Source organism: Lepidothrix coronata, unplaced genomic scaffold (genome assembly GCF_001604755.1).
Source record: "Lepidothrix coronata isolate B3197 unplaced genomic scaffold, Lepidothrix_coronata-1.0 Scaffold377, whole genome shotgun sequence".
In the NCBI taxonomy this organism is placed as follows: Eukaryota; Metazoa; Chordata; class Aves; order Passeriformes; family Pipridae; genus Lepidothrix; species Lepidothrix coronata.
The window spans coordinates 31,031-40,313 of NW_016690557.1; the positions used below are offsets into that span (position 1 = coordinate 31,031).

A 9,283-nucleotide genomic window follows, 5' to 3' on the forward strand; every position below is an offset into this window, starting at 1 on the left:
AGGAAATCTGCCGTGAGTCAGTTCTGGGTTGCAAAGATGGGGGTTTGTCATCAGAACACGCTCAGCAAAAGGGATTTAAGCAAGGCTGGTGAGCACAGGGGTCGGGGGCTGCCTGTCAGAGCGGCGTCTCCGACAGAAGGCAGCTGCTTTCAGCTCAGGCACGAATTCCTGAAGAGAACAGCGCCAAGAACCCCGGGCAAACCTGGCCGAGAGGGGGAGTTCAGCTTTGTTCTGCTGTGCTCTTACTCACTGCTGCAGTGAGGGTTGGAGGAGAGGAACCACCATCTCGCCACGCTGCTCCTCCGGGCAAAGAAGAGATCGGGGACCTGAATTTATGACCCCCCAGGGCACGGGCAGAGGGAGCCAGGTGGATGCTTCTCCTTCTCTCAGACGCGACCCACAGGCACGAAATAATAAATTGCAGGCTCATAGATACATTCTTTCATGGTTTACAAAACACAGCTCCCGAGTGAGGGCGGGCTGGGATACATTCACATCCCGCTTTCTCTGACCGGGATACACACACAAAACCTTTCTGGACAAACTCCTTCTCGACTGAAATCTACCTCTGCAAACATCCACCCTGCAGCAAGGGTGCCCAGTTCACCAGCTCGGTGAAGATCTGGACGAGGGCAAGAGGGCGAGGAAGCAGCCGGGACGAAAGGCAGAGCTGCAGGAAGAGCAGCCCGGGGGCACACGAGGGCCCCTCGCAGCACCTTCCCCACCCCTCGGGTCTGCTGCTGCCCCAGCTGTCCCCTCCTGCCCGGGGCTCCTCCACACCTGCCACAGCTGCCCGGGGCTCCCAGAGCTTGGATTAGTCCCAGGACGTGTTTCCACCCCTTATTGTCACTCGAGGGGACGCTCAAACCTCAACATTGTGTTTGGTTTTGCTTGCACGAATCACCAAATAAAAAGATTGCCCGGGGGTGGTTTTGAACGTGCAAAGACAACACACATAAAAAGCAGAAGCCGCCCGTCGTTTTAATCCCTTCTCCTCGGTGATTTTACGCGACAGCAAAGGACATAACACGTGGAAACGGGTCAAACCCTTCATTTTGGTGAAGGGCCTGGAAGCCCAATTTCCTGGGAAGCCGTAAGAGCTGCGGGAATTCTCTGGTGCCCTCTGCTGCCAGGCAGCAGCAGTAAGGAAGCCCCCGGGCTCTCTCTGACCCCCCACGACTCCCTGACCCTTCCCACGTGCCAAGAGAACGGATACAGACCCACCCCGTGCCCGCTCCTGGCAGCCCAACACTCCTGTCACACACCTGGACGAGCCAAAATCGACAGGAAGGTTCCCCCAATTAAAAAGGTCGATTAATTAGCCGGCATTTCTGCCCAGCAGGCTGTTACCCCTCCCCTCCCCTGGCCGCACGCTTGGCACGGGTCCTTTCTGGTCCTTCCCTGACGGAGAGAGAGAGAGCCCCAAGTGTTTTCCGTGTGGGAAGCGGGCAGCCCGGGCTCGTGCCGCTCCCGGGACAGCACGTTCCACACGCCGGGGTTTGTGCCCTCCTTCCCAGGCGGGCTCTGGATGCGGGCGACCGAGCTCTCGGGAAGCTCCCGGTCCTTCCCCACGCTCTGGAACCGGTTCCCACTCCGCTGGGAAAAGGGAAAGTAACGACAGAGGGTGAACTCTCTCCCACTGGAGCAGCTGCCACGTGGTGGAGCGGCCCTGGGAACTCGGTCAGTGCCCAGCTCTCCCCCTGGCACACGTGCCACCCTGCACTGCTGCAAGCACTGAAGAGCCACCTCGTTGGGAGCCAGGGGATTTCTTTTAAGTGGTTTGAATCATTTGGGAAAGCAGCTCCCTTCAGAGGATTTGTCTGTGCTCGAAGGGGAAGGGGCTGTCGTCCAAACCTGGTGCCGAGGGAGCAACCGGGAGGGAGGGAGAGTTCCAGGGGTACAGTTGTCACCACAATTTATCCAGTAGTCAAAACAAGACATGTGGACTAGAAATGGCGACAGTGGACTTAAAAGAAGAGCCACAAGGTCAACATCTGCCACCTTCGTCACCTGCAAAGCCGCAGCCACGTGTGCTCTCTTCCCATCGCAACCACGACGACAAGGACACGGGAATTAAAGAATTCAGGCACAGTCCAAGAACTCTTGCTCTCATCAGGAACACCCAGAGCACGACCCAAAATCCCACCAGGAGCCTGGAGCCTGCCTGACCCAGCTCCCTCCTGGATCCTGGACACGGGAAATCAGACCAGGGAAAAGGGCTTTTCAGGAAAGAGGAGGTAAAAGTGACAAACCCACAGGCAACCCCTAATAAACTCTCAGGTCAATGAGAAGCACAGCTCCCTGTCAAGGGAAAAAACACCCACAGTTTGAACTGGAAAGCACTTCACCTTTCCAACTTCCAGCCAGCCACCATTTCCACTTCACCGTTTAGGAGGCAAAAAGCAGCAGCTAAGGCAGCCCATCAGTCTCCTCAGATCTCCTGAGCTGCCATCGAAATTATTTCCTGAGCCAAAAAGAGCCCCCCCAAAAAAAGCAAACTCCAAAGCACTGAGTTTTCTTTGCCTGGCTCCAGGAGCTGCTGGGGCCACAACTCTGCGACTCCACCCCCTCTTCCAAAGGGCTTTGGATCAACCCAATTAACTCACTCCAAAGTGTGTCACCGTCGAGCCTGAATTAACCTCCGAAAAAGAAAATTAACGGCTCTGGGTTCGTTTTGGCTCCAGAAGCAGCTTCTCCCTGGGGTGCCCTCCCAGCCCATCAAACAGCACCCACCTGGCTCCAAAGATGTCTTTTTTGGCCAGGTCGATGCCCGAGACCACCTTCACTCTGAGGATGCGAGACTCCTCCTGCAACAGAAAAGGAAACGGGTTTAATTCTTGTTGCACTGGAGGGCAACAGTTGGCAGGAGGTGAAGAGACAGCAGGAGTCTCTCCCAGGGAGGGTGTGGAAGAGAAGAACCTCTCAGGAGGGGGTTTATCCGAATCCAGAGCTGTTAAGACTTCAGAGAAAGCAGAGTAAGAGCAGATAACAGTAATAACATCAGAGCCATAATAATGGAACACTAATAGCAATAAAACCAGAAGGGGATTTGCTGAGCGGGGCCATTTCCCATCCTAAACGGTCCATACCCCCCAAAATTCCTTCAAAGGCAAGGGAAAAGGTTCGTAACATTTTTGTTCTGAGAGATGCCCGGGGTGGCAAAAATAAGGAAGCGAGGTTCAAACTAAATCCTCCAAATGATTTTTTTTTTAAGCCTGTCTCAGCACTTTGGGGAGCTCCAAACCGGCGTTCCCTGCCACTTGGCACCTATCGGCGATCCCTTCCCCGCTCTGATAAACCTCCCCCGAGCTGCAAGATCCCAGATCCAGTTACGGTAACTTGAGCCGCCGTCCCTCGGAGCCTGTTGAGCAAACAACGCCGCTTTCCCCCCGGTTCCTCCCGGGCTGTTTGCTTTTCCCCCGCTGCCCGGGCGAGGGCAGGAGCAGCACAGCCCGACCCGCGCAAGGAGGCACGGGCAGGGGACTCCCGGAACACGCAGCAACAGTGCCACCGAACCCGTCCTGGCACCGGGCTGCGGGAAAACGACACCCGACACCGAAATCCTTCCTCCGGGCTGGTTTCTGGGATGCTCTCCAGCCCCGCGGAACGCCGTGCAAGGGAGTTTCTAATTAAGAGAGAGGATTCCTTCCCCCAAAAGAGCCCAAAGCTTTGAAGAGGTGAATAAAACAGCGTGTGAAAAAGAACAATTCAGGGGTCTAACATCAGTAGATAGTCGATTTTTTTTTCAATAGCAAGTGCCTGAGCTTCTACAGCGGTTTTAACCCCCAAAAGGCAATGAACTTGCAAATTGTGATCAAGAAAATTCCTTCACTCGGAGAAGACAGCAGAGAAGAACCCAGGCAGAAGCCCGAGCCTGTCCTGACCGGGAGGGTTGAGGAGAAGCGGGGATGCCGGGTCTGAAGGCCAACAAACATCCGGTGGAGTCCTGAGTCTCACACCGAGGAACGGAGCAGGTTAACGAGGCCGATCAGACACTCGGCTCAGCGGGAAGCAGGAACACGGTTCCCCGGGAGGATCCACGGGAGGGGAACAAGGGCCTCCTCCAGCCCCCCACGGACACCCTCCCTCAGGCATCAAAGAGTGGAAGAGGAGGAGGGACAGGTCCCCAACCCGAGCAAGAGGTTTTTTTGCTGCACTCTAAAAAGGCACTTGCATAACTAGCCCGGGTATATCTTAAAAACCAAAGAGATGCCGCAAGCAGCGGTGTAATCTTGGGATCCTCCTCCCCTCCCTCCTCACCTGCTCACCACCCCACCCCGGGGACACTCCAGCTGCCTCCCCTGCCCACGCTCCCGTCCTGCCCCCGCCGTGGCAGGGCCTGGTTAGCTATTAGTGCTGAGCTCCACCATGAACCCCGGCCACGCTGACTTCTGTCCAATCATTAACACCCAGTTTGTGTTCTCTTGCCTCCTCAAAACATGCCAGAGGTTACAGAGTTCTCCTCTTTGCTAAAGGGTAACCTTTACGCAGGTTGAGTGTTCTCGGCTGCAATTCCTGGTGCCATTTTAGGTGATTTAGGTGGAACCCAGCTTAGGAAGTGGAAGCCAACTATGCAGCAAACCCCAGACTTCACCTGCAGTGAACAAACCCCAGTTCACCTCAGAAAACACACGAAGGAACGCGGATGCATTGAGAGATTCAAGAGACTTCTGCAGGAATATTTATCTGGATGATTCCCAAGTTGTTAATTCTTTGTGAAGCGAACACCACACTCGCTTCTCCAGCTGCTCTGGAAAGCTCAGTCACTCCTAACACCCATTAAAGCACTCACACAAAGAAAACTCATTAAGTCCTGCCCTTGGATTAATAAAATACCCTGGAGCTGGGAAGTTCAGGGAAGAGTTATGGCAACAAAAGAGAAAGAAGACGGGCCGAGCACAGTGCCCCAACCGGTGATCCAGGAGGGGCAGCTGACCCCAGACAGATGTGCTGTAAAACCAACCTGAACAAGGTGCGGGATGCACATCTGGATGTTCTAAATGCCCACTGAAAGGAGTCCCCAGCCGGGCACGGCGTAGGGAGCAAAGCCGCCGACGCCGGCTCCCGACAGGACAGACGGTCCCGTGACACGCCAGGACTGCCCGACACGACAATCGACGGGGGTATAAAATTAGAGCTGGGCTTTGTCGGGACGAACAGACAAGTGGGGCAGGCACAAGGGCCGGATCGATGCGAACCGATCTCCGAACAGCAGAGCGGAGCGGATCAAACGCTTTAGATAAAACCCAGCCCCGAGCCCGGCCCCGCCGGACGGACCAGTCCCCCCTCCCGTTTCCGAGGGTCCCCAGGGCGCACTCACCCGGGCCCCCAGCCCCGGCGTGGCCCGGGAGGCAGAGCAGGTTTCACCCCGGAGCCCGCGCCTCACCTGCGGGAGCTTCACCTGAGCCGCGCCGGGGGAGGCTGGGCCGGGGTTGGGCGCTTTTTTTTCCGCTCTCCCCGCGGAGACATTTTTGATTCCAACCCCCGATAGGCGCCGGCGAGGTAACTTTCCACTGGCGGGGAGGAGAGAAACCAGATCCCGCTGGAATGTTACCTGCGTGCCGAGACTCTGCGAATCCGGTTTCATCCGCTGAGCGCCCTCAGCTCTGGTTTTATTATTGAGCTTTATGGCCGAGTTTGCAAAACACAACTCGCCAAAAAAAGACAACAGATCTTTAACTCCGTGCTCTGGTGGCAAAACACATCGGAATGGAAAAGACAACAGTCTTTAAGCCAGTGTTTTAACCGTGGCACTTCTGGTTTCCTGAAGGAAAACAGAAGCCTGGACGCAGCACACACACGGTCACCCAAACACTGCTCTTAACTCTGCCCATTATCTGCCGTTTCAAAGCAAAATAAAGTATTTGTCACCTGTGTAACAGCAGGGCTGCAGCCAAGTCTAACCGTGTTAGGCTGGTCCTAAATCTCCCGGCAGCTGAAACCGAGCTCGACGGCAGGAGAGTGGAGCCGATCCTTACTTTGATTGCTGGTGGATGAAACCAAAGCACCTACAGCCCCGTGAAAGGGAAGCTGTTCCACATCCACATCCTGCACAGAGTATTCCCAGATCAGATCCTCCTGTTCTGACTGAGCCCAAGAGGCAGGACCCAAGCAGGGTGCCCCGTCCCTTGGCGTGGTGCCCTCACCCCCCCAGGTGAGACCAGCCAGGACCCCAAGTGACGAGCGCAGCCTCTGAGGACATCACAGTGACTTTCTGAAGGCCACAGCAGCACAACGTGATAAGATTCCGGAGAATTCTGGCGATATCTCACTAATCTTGAAGCCGTCTGTGGCCATTTTGCCAACAGTGTTCGATACAATCTCGGCTCTGCAGCGCAAACAAAACCGAGCACCGGGGCTGTGACCCACATCTCCACTCGGCACGGGAAAACAAACTTAAAAGGTCAGTTGGTTACAAACCACCTCCTCACCTGGCCCAGGCAGGGAAATGAAAATCTCCCCACAAGCGGCCTGGGAACAGATCTTCACCCCTGCGAGCCAGACTCGAGCAATTTTAGCCAGCACGTCGAACCAGGTCACCCGTGAGCTTCAGAAACGCCGAAGAGAACGCACAAGAACCTTAAATTAACGGCCTTGGGAGACTTGACTCCCCTTATTTAAGGTTTAGACCTATTTATGTCGCTCACTGAAAGAATTAATCCGAGCAACACAGCGTTCTCTGCACAGCCTCGTTCCCTGAGCTCTCCAGTGCAGGAATCCCAGAACCACGAAAGTTCGGTGACTTCTTTCTTCCCTTTCTGACACACAAAACCTGCCCTTCAAGCACCAACTACCCCAAAACAAGAGAAGATGCTCCCCCACGTAGGATGATGACAGGACACTGGCTCTGGTAAAAGAACAAGGCTGGTTTCATTTCAGAGCCTCGTTATCCTCAGGTCAGGGGCCTGCACAAACCCATTACTTTTCCAGCAGCACCTTCAGAACTTATTAGGCAAGAGAAAACCACAAAACTCCATGTCCCCAGTGGATGTCTGACAATTCTGCCCAATGAAGAAGGGGCTGAATTCCCAACTCGCAGCCCGCAGGAAGGACTGAGGGAAGGACCCCGCAGAAGGACTTGCTTTCAAAGCACAACCATCAGGATTTTACCTTTCACCGACCAACCTCTGATACACTTACATTTTAATTATAAAATAAACCCCCCACCCTAATCATCTTGAACTGGTGGTTTTGATATGAAATCCACCGGGCCCTTGACATTTAAACTGCTTAAAAGTGAAAAATGAACAGGGAACAGGCCCCGGCCTGCAGAGCCGAGCAGGGACAGCACCAGGAGCTGCTGAAACGGGCCCTGCTGGAAAATCCTTGAGAGGAGGGAAACCACCCTGACTGACAAGGCAGCAGGAAATTCAGCCTGTCCTTTTCCCGCTCCTTTAACTCTTGTAAAAGCTCTCCTGCAGGAACTTCAGCTCCGAGCAGAAGTGGGGAACGTGAGTTTTCACGGGGAGAACTTCATTTTCCGCCACAGTTTGTTTTGTTGCATGAGTCATCCTATTCTCCCACCAGAAATTAAATTAGGTCTTCCAGCTCTGGGCTGCAGTTAATAATTAATGTTTCTGTGCGAGTTGCCAGCCTCCCCGGCGCAGAAATTCTTCCAAAGCCATTAACATTTCAGCGAGTGCTGCTGTCAGTCACGCCAGCAGCTCACTCCTTTGGCCCCTCTCCTCCATCTTTTGAAAACGAGTATCAAGCCATATCCTCTGGCAGTGCCTCTTCTCCCTCCAGGCTCTGCCCCCCGAGGATTTTTACTCTGGGGGAAGGATCACTCCATTACAGCCGGAGTGAGAACCCAACCACTCAAGCCAGTGTTGAAGGATCTGCTCCCCCCAGAAAAACCTGTCAGGCTTTTGTATCCTGGTGGGAGTCCTGCTGTTCCCAACCCACCTCCTTCTCCCCCTTCCTTCCCTGCAGCCCTTCCACAAAGATTTCGCCCCTTTTGTTCGTTAAGGGTATTGCTTTGCTGTTTAAATGCACAGCCCAGGGCCAGCAAGCTCTGCCACCTGAGAGCTGTGGTGTCTCTAAAGAAGGAGAAAACACTGGATTACTAATCCAGGCTTCAGGCTGATCAGTCCAACAGCAGCAAACGCGGACAAATCCCACAGTTTCCTTCTCCGCTGCAGCCACTGACACACAGGGATATGTGATTAACAGCCAAAGATGGGGACAGAATTTAAGGTGGTGGGAAAAACAGTTGGAGTAGAAAAAAAAAACAAACCTACAGGAACGTGCCCAGTGCTCGATGGAAATTCCTTAAGAATTTGCCAATCAATGGATTGTTGCTGGACCAAGCTCAGGGGTTAGCTCAGCCACTTGTTCCCAAAATGGTACTTGACACTGACTAGACCAAGAAACACTCATTAAAATATTCCCCGCTCATTATCCCAAACAAAGGCCGGACTTTGTGTCCTGCCAGGCGTTCTGGACGCAAACTGGGGCTCGACGCCCCGAACAAAAGCCACATTCAAAGCCCGTGTCCTGCAGAACCGCTGCAACGGGGTCGGTCATTCAGCACCCCAGAGCAGGGCCTTGTCCCGGGGGAGCACAGATGTGTGTTCCTCCACCAGGCCCAGAAGGAAGGGAGCAGAGGGCACGGCCAGGCCGAGTCCTTCAGCCAAGTTCCAGGCTCTGGCTGCACAAAGCAAAGGGAGAAAACCAGCCGGGAGCTGCTCATCCCAAACGTCGGGTAACAGCTCCAGAAAACACAACTCGTGACACCGAGGAAAGGCCTGAAGTGGCCAGCAAAAAATGTCGAGTGAAGCTGCCAGGCAATGCCCTGAGGCAACCTAAACCCAACCACCCCGCTGGGGTCAGCAGTTTGGGTTGTGAACCCTTCAGACTTGGTTTGTGAACCCTTCAGACAGTCTGTGTCAAAGCCCCGAGCCCCAAATACGGACAAGGGTGGCTGTGTGGTGAGATTTAGCCAGCAAGCAGAAAGTCTGAGCCAAAGGCTGCTGGGCCCTCCTCTCGAGTTCTGCGAGGAACGGGAGTGGGTGCCCAGGACGTTCCTGCAGTGCCTCCCAACCCAAGCTAAGCTCTAAGTCAGCTGGAATAAACGGAAGGCCCTCAAAATTAGTCTTTCCCAAGTCACTGCTTGAAGGCAAAGGGGTAATTTTTATTTAATAATAAGAGCGCTGGCTGGCCCAGGAGACACTTTCACTGGCACGCAAAGCCCACTCTGCAATTTGACACCATCTTGTGATGGGAATGTTTAATATTCCTGCATCCATCAGCAACAAAGTGCTACCTCCTCCCACCGCTCTCA

General features: G+C 54.3%; 1 protein-coding gene across 1 annotated transcript in view; it reads right to left on the reverse strand.

The window, feature by feature from the left end:
• Positions 1–9,283, reverse strand: part of NEDD4L (neural precursor cell expressed, developmentally down-regulated 4-like, E3 ubiquitin protein ligase) — a 38,876-nt gene that overhangs the window by 20,913 nt on the left and 8,680 nt on the right. The window contains exon 2 of the mRNA XM_017839130.1: positions 2,734–2,807. Coding sequence (XP_017694619.1) covers positions 2,734–2,807 — 74 coding nt within the window. The remainder of the gene's footprint in view (positions 1–2,733; positions 2,808–9,283) is intronic.